We start from the raw sequence: 15,125 nt of genomic DNA, 5'->3' as shown, positions 1-15,125 counted from the left end.
GTGCATCCCCACCCATGCCTCACGGGGATGCTACAGTTGCAGGCACTAAGCAGACCGAGGCACCAAGTAGGACATTGTTTTAAGAATCCCAGTCCTGACCCTGGGGACTGCGGAGGATCCGTGTGTCTCTCTGAACCTTGGCTTCCCCACCTAAAGACAAGGGGAGGGGCTAGGCTTTTCCCCTTTCTCCCAAAATAAGCACGGAACGCTTGCCATGTGCCAAGCTGTACTATTTTCTGGATATGAAGTGGTGAATACAATGAATGCGATTCCTGACCTCCTGGAGCTTAAAGTCTAGCGGAGGAGACAGATGTTCAATAAGTAAACGCACGAGGAAAGTATATTATTTAAAATGGCGTGACAGTGATGAATGGGAAGGCACAGGATGCTTCCTGAGAACATGATGGGAAACACACATCGAATTGGAGGGGGCCTCTGAGACGGAGGGAGGCGGAGACCAGGGGGCCTGAGCCGCGAAGGCCCTTGGGCAGGAAGAGTGCATGGAGGGGCGGGCGCAGGCCGGCCTGTGGACCAGGCTCCGGACCGGTCTGCAGGGCCCTGAGCGCGAGGGAAAGGAGGGGAGGGGCGGGGTCCGATGTACGTCGGAGGGGCGAATGGAGCGGAGGCCGGTGGAGGCCCAGCATTCGCGGCCCTGTGATTTTTCAGTGTGGCGATCCCTCCTCTCTCTGATTCCCCTGCAGTTCATCTCCCTGACGCGGCCCCTGGACTCCCACCTCGAACACGTGGATTTCAGTTCTCTGCTGCGCTGTCTCCGTTTTGAGCAGATCCTTCAGATCTTTGCCTCTGCGGTGCTCGAGAGAAGAATCATCTTTCTGGCAGAAGGTCTCAGGTGGGTCCAGCCGCTGAGCAGCTCTCCTGGGCTGACTGGCACCGCCGGGTTCAGAAGACAGGCTGGAGGGCTCTCTGAGGGAATCCGGCTGTAGGACCTGCGTGCCTCCAGGTCTGATTTTGCACTAAGCCTCGTAGAGAAACAGCTGTTGCAATTCCCCTGCTTCTGCCTCCAAACTTGATTGCTTCCTAAGCCTAAAGAAATTTCCAGATTTAGCTCTGAGCAGGGCTTGAAGTGTTCCTGGGACAGCTCAGGCGGAGACCAGTCAGGGTGGGCGCAGATGTGATTCTACTCCTGATGGCTTAGGGAGGGAGGCAGGGCACAGGACAGGGTGAGAAGGCGTATGCTGGTATGGAGGCCAAGCCCGTCATCCTTAAGGGCAAACACATCTCATCTATCCATTTATTCACTCATCCAACAAATATTTATTGTGTGTCAACATCAGAAAGATAGAGACAAACTAGACATGGTCATTGACCTTAGGATATGTAGAATTCTCTAGTGGTTGAAAGCAGAGATGTTGAAATCAGCAGAACAAGGTTCAAATCCAATATATTCTTCCACCTTTAGCTGTATGCTTCCCCTTAGGTCAGTTTCTTAACTTCTTGAAGTCATGATCTCCTTATGTGTAAAATCAAGATAGCAATTGTACCTACCTTATAAGGTTGTGTTGAGGGTTAAATGAAACAGTGCACATCAGGTACCTACCACCTTTCCCAAGTGCATACATATTGGTAAGAGCTAGCTGGGATTTTTTTTTTTTTGGGGGGGGTCTTTTAATTTTACTTATTTTATTTATTTTTATTCTTTTGATTATTACTTTTTATTAAGTATAGTTGACATAGAGTGTTATGTTAGTTTCAGGTGTATAGCATATTGACTCAGTAATTCTATACATTATGCAGTGCTTACCCAGATAGATGTAGTCAATGCCTGTCACCATACAATATTATTACAATATTATTGACTATATTCCCTATGCTGTACTTTTCATCTCCACGACTTATTTATTTTATAAGTAGAAGTCTGTACCTCTTAACCCCCTTTGCTTATTTTGCCCATCCTTCCTCACACTTCCTCTCTGGCTACCACCAGTTTGTTCTCTGTATGTATGAGTTGGTTTCTGCTTTTGTTTTGTTTTGCTTTTAAGATTCCACATAGAAGGGAAATCACATGGTACTTGTCTTTCTCTGTCTGACTTATTTCACTTAGCATAATATTCTCTAGGTCCATCCATGTTGGTATGAATGGCAAGGTTTCATTATTTCACATGGCTGAGTAATATTCCATTGTATATACATCTTCTTTATCCATTCATCAATTGATGGACACTTGGGTTGTTTTCATATCTTGGCTATTGTGAATAGTGCTGCAGTGAACATAAGGGTGCACATAGCTTTTCAAATTAGTGTTTTTGTTTTGTTTGGGTAAACACGCAGCAGAATTACTGGGTTGTATGGTATTTCAATTTTTAATTTTTTGTGGAACCTCCACACTGCTTTCCACAGTGGCTGCACCAGCTTGCATTCCCACCAACAGCGCACGAGGGTTCCTTTTCTCCACATCCTCTCCAGCACTTGTCATCTCTTGTCTTTTTGATAGTACCCATTCTGACTGGTGTGAGGTGATATCTCATGGTGGTTTTAATTTGCGTTTCCCTGACGATTGGTGATGTTGAGCATCTTTTCGTGTGTCTGTTAGGCCATCTGTATGTCTTCTTTAGAAAAATGTCTATTCAGGTCCTCTGCCCATTTTTTAGTCACTTGATGATGATAATTTTTGGTGCTGAGTTGTAGGAATTCATATATTGTAGATATGAACTCTTTATCAGATATATCATCTACACATCTTTTCCCATTCTGTAGGTTACCTTTTCATTTTACTGATGGCTTCCTTTGCTGTGCAAAAGCTAGCTGCTATCCTTAATAATAAGTTAACAGTTGAAGATATCTCTGGGCACAGTCAAAGAAGGGTACTGTCATGTCTTGGTCTCTGCCTCTTAGGGGCCTCAAGTCTGAGAAAAACATGGGGAGACATGTGACAGAATGGAGGAGAAAAATATGAAACAGTGGGAGGCTGACCGTCTATTGCTGTCTGGGGAGGGAGAAAGCCAATGAGATTGGGTTGACAACCCTGGTTCTGTCTTTTAGGGAAGAAGAAGAAAAGGACGTTAGGGACTCAAATGTTAGGTCAGAGGGTCAGGTGGATATCATGGGTTTTAGAGGAAAGGAAGTTTGGGCAGGGAGTAAAGGCTGTGGGTTGAACCTTCTACAAAATCAGTGATAACCAAAAAGGCACTAATTGTGAGCCAAATCCTTAAGGGAAGTGGTGTAATCTTTTGCTCTGGAAATAGCACTTCCACTTTCAATCCTGTAGAAGAGAAGGTTCTGTTGTGGCTAGGGCTGGGGTTCCTGCCTTTCCCCTGAGATCAGTGTTAAGGAAGTGAGGGTGACTCCAGGTGCCTGCTGACCTGGATACAGGCCCAGGTTGGTAGGATTCGCCGCTCAGGTGCTCACTTTCTCCAGGGGGGATCCCACCACTCCCCATTTCCTTCCCACACTGAGTTTGCCAGGCTCCCAAAGCCCAGGCAGGGAGGGGACTTCCAGTCAGCCTCAGCCTTGGCTGGACCCTCAGAGACTCAGTCTTTCTAACTCAGGAATTGCGAGCTCCATACCAAGAACTGGAACAGGGTTCCTGCATGCGTGTTTTTATTGGCCTTGGCAGGAGGGTTGTTTGGAGAAATGGAGAGCCATGAAGAGGCCGTGGAGAGGACAGAGAGCAGGGCTGGGTGTGTGTGTTGGAGGGTGGGTGGGGTGAGGAGTCTGCCTGAGCCGTGACCAAAGCAGTGATCACGCAGGGAATGCTTCACTGGAAGGGTGGAGGAGCCACCTCTCTGGGACTTTCCGGCTAGCAATCGCTGGGCAAAGGTTCCTGGAATCTAGGAATTTCCCAAGCTAACTCAGGCACCAACCTGTTAACTTTAAATAACCTCGAGGGGCCAGAGGGAGCTGTGAGAGGTAAAGACTGGGGGTGAGGGTGGATAGCCACAAGGAGGAAATAGGTCTTGGCCTCTCTGCTGTGTTCCACTGTTTACATGTTTGTCTCCTTAACTACGCTGTAAGTTTGTTAAGCAGGGTCAGTGCCTTGGACTTCCTGGTCTCCACATTCTTAGTGCAGTGGCAAGCCTATAGAAGGCTCACCCCATGATTCGCTGGAGTGAAGGCATTTCCTCTCCCCTCCTCTTTGGGGCCACTAGTGTTTTTGTGCAGAGGTGAGAGAGAAAACTAACTGGGAAAAGAAGGATCAGAGAGAGGCCCTGTCCTTGATGAGAGGAGGCTCAGCCTCTCTTGGTTTCCGTCACTCCGCTCCCAGCTACCCTTCCTCACAAGCTCTGCGACCAGCACAGCTCCCAGACTTGCTTCTACTGTTGGCGGGGGAGGGGCCATGGGGGCTGCATAGGGGTGGAGGCACAGGGAGGCCTGTCTGACTCGTGTTCTCTGTGCCCTGTCCCCAGCACCCTGTCTCAGTGCATCCATGCTGCTGCCGCGCTGCTCTACCCCTTCAGCTGGGCACACACCTACATCCCCGTTGTCCCCGAGAGACTTCTGGACACTGTCTGCTGCCCCACTCCCTTCATGGTCGGAGTCCAAATGCGCTTTCAGCAGCAGGTCATGGATAGCCCCATGGAAGAGGTACGGTGCTAGAAGAGGGCATGACTCGGAGCCAGGCACAGCTGGAGTCAGACCTGGGCTCTGCTGCCAACAGCTGTGTGACCTGGAGCAAGTTGCTTCACCTCTTTAAGCCTGAGCTTCTTATCTGTAAAATGGGGATATCGGTGTTCAAGTGCTAGGGATTTGAGGGGAAATAACCTGCAAAAAGCTCATAGCCTGGTGCCTAACATAACTGATGCTCAGTAAGTGGCTGCTTCCTCCTCCTGAACGATTTCCTTTTGGATGTAAGGGGCAGCTTATTCAGGGGTCATTCAGCTGTCCTAGGTCAGTTAGTTCCAAAGGGCAGGCTTTGGGCTGTCCTACCTCTCATCTGAATGGACAAGCACAGCTGGTCTATACAACACACAGCCCACTAGGATTCATTCGCATTCCTTGCAAGTGAGCTAACGTAGCCCTCCTACGAACTATGAGTCTTGAAAAAGGCAGATTTTTGTAGCAGGAGTTAACTTTTTTATAATTTTAATTAATTTATTTATTTTAGGGGGTGTGTGTGCATGCAAGCGGCGGTGCAGGGGGGGGGGGTTGGGTGCTCAGAGGGAGAGGGAGAGAATCTTAAGCTGAGTGCGTAGCCCGATGTGGGGCTCAATCTCACAAACCTGAGCATGACCTGAGCTGAAATCAAGAGTCAGATATATAACTGAGCCACCCAGGTGCCCCAAGTTATCTTTCTGATTACCTCAGAGCGCACTTGGCTAATGAGGAGATAGGTCCAGATCCCCCTTGATTTTGTCATCTTATTTCTTAGCAATGCCCCAGACACACCAGAGGGCTCAGTGGTGAAAATGGGCATTGGTAGCATAAAGCTATCTCCAGTGTTGGAAAAACAACTCAAAACGTGCACTCTGCTTTGAGTTGTCGGTAGCCACTTTCCAAAGATCACCTTACTGTAATCTCAAGCCACCAGAGTTACTTAGTTGTGTCTGCACTGGCTAACCATGGATTCCCCTGTGCAAAGGGCTGACCAAGGGAAGAGGTAGGGTCTCGTAAGCTACTAAAGAGGCAGGAACCAGCCCTGGTGGGAGGACTTCTTCCAATTGTGTAAGAAGTAACGGAGGTCCAGAGAACTCAGTTGACTCATTTGAGGCCACACAGGCAATGATGGAACCTAGCACCACAGATGGAACCAAAGCCCTTCTTATACAAAGTGTTGCCGGGAAGTAAAGAAACAGGCTGTTTCCCTTCCTCGCTTCCTTGGCCTTCCCAGACCTCCTCAGAAGTGCTGAGTAGATGGGCCCTTTGAAGCAGCCTTTACCATGTGACTAACTGGGTCAGAGTAGCAGCCCCATGTTTGGCAATGACTTAAAATGTCCCACCCCTGGGAGTTATGAAACTTGCTGACGCTGCAGTTCCAACCCCCGCCCCCCCCCCGCCCCCGCAACAGCCAGGCAGGAAGATACCCCAAGGCCAGCCAGACTGCAGCTCCTGCTATCCAAGAGCCTTGGCCCACTTTAGTCCTCAGCAGCTGCTCTGTGAAATGGGCAGGGGATGAGGAAGGGGGAGGGCCAGGGGCCAACTGTGGCTGTGGGGGGATTCTCTGCCCACAGAAGCTCTGGAAGGGATTACTCGACAGACAGTAATATAGCAAATACTGGAAAGATTTTGGGGAACTTCACAAAAAAATTCTTCATGCACATTCTTAGCTCCCTGAAATGAACAGCCTTCCCTGAATAAAGAAAGGCATCTGAGCCTGTGTATTCAAGAGGTCTCAGGCCTGGGCTAGTTCAGCTTTTCTCCCCTGAGGATGAATGATTACACTGCCTGTTCTGTCTTTTGGCACACTTGCCTGTTCCTCTTTCCCTTTATTTGGAAGAAGGGCGCATAGAAGGATCATTCACCGTACTGACAATACGGAGAGTCTAAACTGAAAAGATGGGCCCAACAGGCATTTAAATGAGCAACCCAGACTCTGGGGGATCCTGGTAAACTGCGAAGCACAGGTCCTGCCTAAAGGAGGCAGCTGCACTCCGTTCCATCCGAACATGGTCCTTTAGAAACGTGGACCAACCAGTGTTAGAGCTACTGACTTTTCAGAAGCCCCCAAAGCAAATTTGATGTGAAATTTTCCAATTTAAATATTGGAAACCAACTCAATTGTTTAAAAATACTCTGAGGCTCAAAGAAACAGATCGGCAGGCTGGAATCTAACCAGCGGGATGCCAATTTGTAATGTCAGGTCTAGACGGAGGGCCACTCCGGCAGTGATGAACTCAAGTGCCAGCCTTGTGCTCGCCTTCCCCGCCGCCTGCAGACACATGGTCTCCTCACTGCCTTTCCTTCCCTGTTCCTGTTGCCCTGGGCTCATTTCCTTCTCTTCCTGTTTCCTTCGGGAAGGCCCAACGATCCCAGGGAGTTTTTAAAGTAGGACTCCCGGGCAATCGTACATAAAGTTGTTGCAAGCATTAGAAGATCAAAAGGTGTACACTGCTGGCCTAAATCTGATCAGAGGGCAGGGAGCTGAAGGCGTGGGGAGGAGAGGGATGCAGTACCTAGGACAGCTCGACCTAGGCTTGGAAACCGGTTCTACTATTTGTAGGACCTCAGGCGACTTCTCTGGTTCCTCATCTGCAAAATGGGGATAGTGCCTCCCTCTACAGGAGCGTGGGGAGGATTGAGGGAGAGAAAATGTGCAAAGCCTGATCATGTGTGCCGTGTGCTCAGTGTTCCATATATAGAAGCCATTCCTACGATCAGTGTTTCATTAGGAGAGTGACCGGCTGTGGCTTCCCCATTTGTAGTCTCTCCTACCTCAGCGCTCCTCCTCCCCCTTCCTACACCCTCCTACCTTTCCCCAGGAAGGGACCTTGGGTTTCCAAGGATGGTGAGAAAGGAGGGTGTCAGGCAGAAGGGAGAATTGCCGGTGCTGATCTTGTTGCCCACTTGGGCCGACAGGTGCAGCCACAGGCAGAAATGCAGGTGCTGTGCTCCTGAGGTCTCTGATGGGAAGAGAGAAAGCCATTCGTTCTGTTTATTTCAGGTCCTGTTGGTGAATCTTTGCGAAGGAACCTTCTTAATGTCGGTAAGTGTCTGGGCTCCGGCCCCCTGCAGGCCCACCACCAACTCCATCACTCTAGTGTCTCCCGTGCGCCACCTCCTCGCACAAACTTGAAGTGCTTTTCTTGGGTGAGAACCCATGCTAGTAAGATACTCTCTCTAGGAGCCTGTGGCAAAGACGCAAACGGCTTCACTACCAGGCAATCGGTTTTGGTGCCTCTAGAGCAGGGATGTAAACCCCGTGCCACAGGGATACAGGGGAGAGTTGCTAATGTTTACAGTCAGATGGAAGGCCAAGAAGCGGTTTCTGTTGCTTCTCTCCTACGTGACCAACTTGGGGTGGAGTCGGGTGTAGAATTCATGCCCTCCTCAGGCTTTCTACCAACACTGCACACCTCCTCCCGGACTGCTTGACTTCCGAGCTCTCCTCTCCTAGGTTGGTGACGAAAAAGATATCCTTCCACCCAAGCTTCAGGATGACATCTTAGACTCCCTTGGTCAGGGGACCAATGAGCCACAGAGTAAGTCCTGGGTCCCCCTTATTTTGGGTCTCTCTACAGAACCTGAGGGCAGGATTCCCAAGCATCCCAGCCAGAACCAAAATCCACTCACTCAGCAGTCCTGGGCCAGTCTCAGGGGCCTAGATTCTAGGGCAAGTCTGAGTGTGAGATTTTAGTCTTCCCAAGCAATGGTGAAGAACCTGTACCCAGTCTCCCATTTTAATCAGTAATCATGAGCCCGACCCTAGCTGCTTCCCCAGGAGCTTTTGGCCTGCCTCAGAAGCCACATGGAGGCAGGAGTGGGTGGTTCTTCTGAGATGGCCTGTGTGTGTCTCCTGCAGCTTCAGAACAGCTCAACGAGCATGTTTCGGGCCCATTTGTGCAGTTCTTTGTCAAGACGGTGGGCCACTATGCTTCCTATATCAAGCGGGAGGCAAATGGGCAAGGCCACTTCCAAGAACGGGCCTTCTATAAGGCTCTGACCTCCAAGGCCAACCGCCGATTTGTGAAGAAGTTTGTGAAGACACAGCTCTTCTCTCTTTTCATCCAGGAAGCGGAGAAGAGCAGGAACCCTCCTGCAGGTATACGGTGACAGCCTCCTATCATTCCAAGGCCAGAGAGGGTCACTGCCTCCAAGTCAGGTGTGGCACTAGGATGAAGAGCATTGGCTCTGGAAGCCCGCAAAATAGACGGGAGTCTTGTCGGTGGGGTTAGACCGAAATAAGCTGAAGCCTCAGAAAATGCCTCTGGGCTGCCATTTTGTCCAAGTTGTTCTTTGTTTTAGTCTGGAGCTAATTTCTATTAATTATTCTATTTGTAGCCCCGGTTTGGGGCCAAACTGAGTACCTGGCTCTCGAGAGGCCCATGAGGACATGGGAATCCTAACAGGAATGTGGGTGTGGCGGGGGAGCACGGGGAGCAGAGAGGTTACTTCTGATCCCCATTCCTAAACTCATCATCGTCCGCCTGGCCAGATGACATGCCTCTAACACCTGTATAACCCACAGGCTACTTCCAACAGAAGATACTTGAATATGAGGAACAGAAGAAACAGAAGAAATCAAGGGAAAAGACTGTGAAGTAAGAGCTGTGGTCAACAGGAGGGACTGGACTCACAGGCCCGTTTTGGACTTTGGCCCCTGCCAGCATGGTGGGATCAGCAAAGCACGCCGCCGCCTCCAGAATCCACAGCCTTCTTCCAGGTCCTGGTAGCCAGGTCTTGGGTTTGGGACCCCTGGAATCAGCTTTCTCTGGACTCTGGGAAGGCTCTGGCCTGTGTGCTCAGAGCTGGGCTCCAAGCGGCATGTTCTGCACGGGCAGCGCAGGGCGGCAGGCCGCAGTTAGCACAAGTGCTGAGGAGCTTCAGAAGCCGCCGTGACTGCCCTCTTCCAGGAACCACTATTACAAAATCCTCAACACGGAAAGCACTTGTGGCCCAAAGGCTCCATCTCTCCACATAAAAAGAAGTCTGTGGACATGTGAAGCTAAGAATAAAGATGAACATCTCCTTGTTGTCTATGTGTTATCTTTGGCTTCCACTCTGGGGGCGGGGGGAGAACCAGGAGCACAAGGCCACAGATGAGAGTAAACGGACTGGGAGGGGGGACGTGGGCACAGTGGCCCCGAACTCTGGGGCTGTGTCTGCATTGGGACAGCTATGCGGTCAGCAGCTCTGCTTCTAACAGAAGGCGGGGGACACTGGTTGAAGCAGCAACAGCACTGGGACAGGGCAACAGTTCTTGGTTCCAGTCATGTGTGCCTTCCAGAACCTGGGAGGAAAGGCTGCTGGCCAGGGAAGCTTCTGCGGTCTAGGGCAACTTGAGGGTAAGAAATTTCAGTTCCCAGAAGCTGGGAAAGAGCTCTACGCTGCCTCCATGGACAGGTCTGTCTGCCCATCACTTCTGGTTTGGAGCCTTCAGTTGTAGACATCCAACTTCCTGCTTGGTTATTTTGAGAAGCCCAGTTCAACTCTTTAGCTACAGGTAGAGGGTTTGCTTCAATGCCATTTTTTTCCCTTTCAGAAAAGAGTATTATAATCTTAAGCGTCCAAAGGAGTTTAGTGGTCACCTCAACCATCTTCCCGCCATACTTTTTTATTTTTTTTTTTAAGATTTATTTATTTGAGAGCGAGCGAGCGAGCATGGCAGGGAGTGGGACAAGCAGACTTGGTACTGAGCACAGAGCCTGATGTGGGGCTCGATCCCACAATCCTGAAGATCATGACCTGAGCTGAAATCAAGAGTCGATGGCTTCACTGAGCCACCCAGGTGCCCCTTCCCTCTATACTTCTAATGGCAGCTTCTGTTCCAACACTGCAAGGGGTGGGAAACTTTTAGAAGCCTCTTGTCTTTCAAAACTTTCACCTTTTTAATGTGTGTATGTGCCCTGGCATTTTCCTGCATGCACTTCTCTACCCCAGATGCTGGAGAAGTTGCTAGCAAGCAAAAACAGAGATTTCTCTTTACTGTTAAAGTCTAGCAAAGAAATGGAAGGTTTCACGGCCACTGCTACTCAAGATTACATGGGATTAATGGAAGCGTTAAGAGTGCAAGAAAGCAGAGTTCCGCCTGCCAGCTGAGGCAGTGCAGCTACTGTTCACCCACGGTTACGGAAACAGGGTATAAATAAAAACCAGTAAGAAGATACCTTGTTTTAGCCAATAGTTTCTTTTCTGCTGTCCCCCTCCATTCAAGCAACTGTACTATCTACACACAATGGAAACAGATCTGGATTATAGTTAGTGAAGAAACCTGGTTCTCATTTCAAACTGTAGTATACTGCGGAGCCAGAATAGGAGTATGACTTTTCAATAACTGCCCAGAGAGGCCTAAGCCTCTCTTCTTGATAATTTGGGGGAAAGGTTTGAGATTCCTAAGACATAATCTCAGGGCACCTGGGTGACTCAGTCAGCTAAGCCTCTGCGTTCGGCTCAGGTCATGATACCAGGGTCCTGGGATGGAGCCCCACATTGGGCTCCCTGCTCAGTGGGGAGCCTGCTTCTCCCTCTGCCCCTCCCCCTGCTCGTGCTCTCACTCTTAAACACATAAATAAATAAATATTTAAAAATAAATGATGCTGCCTTTAAAAAAAAGACAACTGCAACAAAAAGAAAAAAAAAGAAAAACCTATTGAGAGGGAAAATGAACACAGTTCTCCTATGTTTCATTTTTTTGTTTCCTGTTTTTTAGTTCTCCTAGGTTTTAAATTAAACAGCTTATACAAAATAGAAAGATCGCAGGACACATAATGACAAAGCAGCTGACCGAATTTCCTTATTTATTAAAGAAGAGAAATAAATTTTGCTTGAATTTTTAAAAATGACATTAAAACTTAGTTATCTTTCCACTGAATAAAACTGAGAAAAAGGCTGGCTTTCAGGTCATATATTTATTTAAAAAAATAAAATGGATCAACAAAGTTACCACATTATTCTGCATGCTAATCAGATTTCCCAAGCCCATGAGAGATACCATTTCTTGAACAATAAAAAAAATGACTTCCTCACCAATGTAAAGATAGGAAACCTTTCAATCCAAATTCAAGGTCTTTATCACTAATTCCATCTCATAAGCTAGTGGGGTATGTCTGTGCCACAAGCTGACCTCTTTAGTTAAAGAAAGCCTGAGAAGACACTAAACAAGGATGTCACTAAAAGATGATGATTTGTTAAAATTATAAAGCAACCATCTTTTGGCCTGCAAATATTTTACATTAGACATCTCCACCACTGGGGATCTGCTCCCCAGGACAATTTTATTCTGAATCCAGGATAATTACAAACACGTGGCAATTTTTCCTGCATGCTTCCTCGGGCCAAACCCTGTATGACAACATGTACAATTACAAGATGGGACTTGAAATTCCCACTCTCACACAGGATAGTTAAGGAGTGTTACCAATAACAAAGAAAAGTTATACAACATTGATTATTATAAATTATATTTGTTCTTATCCACCCCATTCTCCTTAATATGTTCAGATTCTTTCCTGCAGAAAACAGGAGTTTCCTATATAACACCGAGTTTACGTCATTAATGATGATTAGAATGAGCTGTAGAGACCTTGATTCTGAAGACATGTATGTGCAGGTGTGACGCAATCTGATTGCAAACACTGACACAATAGCGGATCAAATCAAAGAAAGAGAAGACCTGGAAAGAAGAGAGACCGTTAGATTCTCAGGACCTGCTTAGGCCATCCCTGAGCTTCCTGAAAGTAAAGAGGAGGAGCTTCTCTGACTTTCTTCCCTTCTTTTCAGATTCGTCTTCAATTCCATACGATTTAATAACTTAATTTCCTCACAGACTTTTCCTTTACACTAAGGATCAACAAACTCTCAGAGAGACAGTAAATATTTTAGGCTTTGTCTGCATCTCAACTGCTCAACTTTGCCACTGTAGCATGAAGGCAGCCACAGACAATACAGAAATGAATGGCCATGGCTGTGTTCCAATAAAACTTTATTTACAAAAAACAGGTCACTGGCCCACAGGATGTAGTTTATCAGCTCCTGCTTTACAGTCAGAAATCTGGAATTTTTAAGCCCTGACAAAGGCAGGACTAGTAAGAATAATGCAAAAAATGGCTCAAAGACAAAGCCACAAGGAACTCGCAAAGTCCCATAATTGTGGTTTTCTGGCATGCCAAATCATTACAATTATATGATCTTATCTTTTGGGACTGGCCCACAGAAACAAGAAAAGAAGTGGCTTCCAAATCATGAAATAGGACACAGTACAATACTTACCAGGGCAATCCAAAGTACAATATATTCATCAATAAAGCTGTTAAAATACTGGTCCAGAAACAAAAGTGCTGGGCCTATGAATGCTGTGTCGAGCAAATGCATTTCACTTTTAGTCATGTGTGCCACCTGCAAATAAAAGAGAAACCGTGATGTAGGCATTTTCATACTAGAGCAACTGTGAGCTACACAGTAAATCAGTTTTGTGCTCAAATCACAAGTTTCAAGAATTATTTAGCAATACTGAATAAAAAGTCAAATTTCCAAAACTAAAAAATTGACAAGAAGTATGTGTGAGAGCTATACACCAAAGGGACAGCCCATGTAGCGAAGCCCCCCAAAAGATGCTTTTCATAAAGAGCCTTAATTTGAATGTACAGACTGAGACTGGAGAAGGCAGATAAACTAAAGCACCAAATTAAGCTGCAGTAGAAAGAAGTGTTGCGCAGATCCACGGAGCTTCTGGTAATGTCAAGTTGTAGCTTCACAGAAGAGAAAAAGAGCTCCCATGTTGATGGAGGACAGCAAACTCTAGAACTGCTCAGGAAGCTGTGGAATGAAAACTAGGGCCATAAAACCAAAACAAGATGAATGTTAAAAACAAAAAAAAAATAAAAACTCTGGTGCTTACCACAAGCTTATTAGTGATTTTAGCAGATACAAAACCAAATGTCAGTATATAAAGACAGGGATGCTTTTCAAAAAGCTGAACTGCCGATTTCTTATAGATCATTGCAGCTAGGGCAATCACCGATCCAATATGGAGAAAAGGAGAGAGGACGCTTGTTCCCTGTGCGGAGTAAAGAGAGGGGAGGGGTTAACGGCACTCAGTACTGTCAGATACCACTTGGATCTGCTGTAAGGCAGATCAGCTCAAACTTCTAAGAACCTCATGGTGCCTGCCAGCCAGCAGTTTCTGTAACTGAATACCAGAACAGCTAAGGAAGAAAGCAGTAGCATGGGCTGGTTAGGCCCAAACTGAGGATTTTACTTACATGGCCAGGTTCATTTTACAAAACAGATCATACTTCTATTTACTTTAAAATTTTTATTTATTTATTTGAGAGAGCACAAGTGGGGAAAGGGCAAAGGGAGAGGGAGGGAGAAGTCCCAAGCAGACTCCACACCAAGTGTGGAGCCCGATGCGGGGTTTGACCCCAGGACCCCCAGAACATGACCTGAGCTGAAACTAAGAGCCAGTGGCTCAACTGACTGAGCCACCCAGGTGCCCCCGATCATACTTTTAAAAATATGTATGTGCATAAACGTGCATGTGTCTGTGTGTGCATGCACAAAAAAAAAATGCATGTAAGCATATAAACGTATGCACGTATAGATAGAACTGAGAAGGTTTGGATATCACGTTTGTTTAAGACTAAGCAGAAACTCTAAATTAACAGTATTTTATACAATTCAAATCAAAAAAGCAACTACAAAACCAAGTCCTGGTATAAACAATTGCTGGAAATCTTAACATGTACTCACTGCTATCGTTGATCCGTTTTTTCCAACACCACCTGTGAAGATTACACGGAAGTAATTTGTACAGGAAAATATGGTCCCTGCTACAGTACAAAGTGCAGGAAAAATTTTCATTTGAATATTCAGCACTGGAATCTTTAATGGGTAGAGAGAGAGAACAATTAAAATATATACAAATTAAAATAAGAAAATACAACAAACGTTTGATTCATATTGCCATATATCCTCCATTCCTTCCAGTTTAGCAAATACTTAAATTAATGAACATTTCCCTCTTTCTATTATAAACAATATAACCAAGAGAAGAGGCTATATAGAAATTAATCTCACTTCTGACACCAACCTTTAAAAAAATTACTGATCCAACTTTATTAATTTGTGCCACTCGCTAAGTAGAGTTCACCTAATGCATCCCAGAAGTCTGGCAACCGTGGAACAGGCTGTCTTCTGGACTTTGTATAAATGAAGTGTACTTTGCCTTTTTCTCTGTACATTTTTGGAACTCTGCCCTTAAATCTGTAGTTTGTTACTAATTGTTACGGGAGAGAAAGTGCAGAGCATAAAAGACTAGAAATATTTGCAACTAGATTTAAAAATTCTGCAAACTAGGGAATGGAAGACGAAGGTTGTACTCAGAAGAGTTCCCAACTCCCAACTGTTAGGATACAAGCAACTTGAAAAAGCAGAGGGCAGCCAAGAAGACATTCATATACAGGACAAAAAAGACATCAAGCACATCAAAGCAGGTACAATTTTGTATCCAAAATTTTAACATGTTTAGTTTCCTTTTCAGAATAAGCAAATAATGTACTTTTATAGTGTACTGA

At 46.5% G+C, this 15,125-nt stretch overlaps 2 protein-coding genes across 5 annotated transcripts in view; one reads left to right on the top strand and one right to left on the bottom strand.

Moving 5' to 3' along the window:
* DENND2D (DENN domain containing 2D) overlaps positions 1–9,585 on the top strand; it is an 18,524-nt gene extending 8,939 nt beyond the window's left edge. Inside the window, exons 6-11 of the mRNA XM_081817107.1 lie at positions 472–850; positions 4,365–4,542; positions 7,556–7,597; positions 8,009–8,093; positions 8,414–8,653; positions 9,080–9,585. Of these exons, the coding sequence (XP_081673233.1) occupies positions 472–850; positions 4,365–4,542; positions 7,556–7,597; positions 8,009–8,093; positions 8,414–8,653; positions 9,080–9,156 (1,001 nt within the window). The 3' untranslated portion in view covers positions 9,157–9,585. The remainder of the gene's footprint in view (positions 1–471; positions 851–4,364; positions 4,543–7,555; positions 7,598–8,008; positions 8,094–8,413; positions 8,654–9,079) is intronic.
* A 1,855-nt stretch (positions 9,586–11,440) lies between these two features.
* CEPT1 (choline/ethanolamine phosphotransferase 1) overlaps positions 11,441–15,125 on the bottom strand; it is a 37,044-nt gene continuing 33,359 nt past the window's right edge. For all 4 annotated transcript variants that reach the window (XM_031027647.2, XM_006732847.3, XM_081815656.1 and 1 more), the window contains exons 6-9: positions 14,302–14,433; positions 13,448–13,606; positions 12,820–12,945; positions 11,441–12,223 (exon numbers count right to left, since the gene is read on the bottom strand). In XM_031027647.2, the coding sequence (XP_030883507.1) occupies positions 12,104–12,223; positions 12,820–12,945; positions 13,448–13,606; positions 14,302–14,433 (537 nt within the window). In that variant the 3' untranslated portion in view covers positions 11,441–12,103. The remainder of the gene's footprint in view (positions 12,224–12,819; positions 12,946–13,447; positions 13,607–14,301; positions 14,434–15,125) is intronic.

This window comes from Leptonychotes weddellii, chromosome 4 (assembly GCF_054177405.1).
Source record: "Leptonychotes weddellii isolate Sample4059 chromosome 4, ASM5417740v2, whole genome shotgun sequence".
Lineage (NCBI taxonomy): Eukaryota > Metazoa > Chordata > Mammalia > Carnivora > Phocidae > Leptonychotes > Leptonychotes weddellii.
The sequence above is the reverse complement of the archived record's forward strand: the minus strand, read 5'-3'. Positions and strand labels throughout refer to the sequence as shown.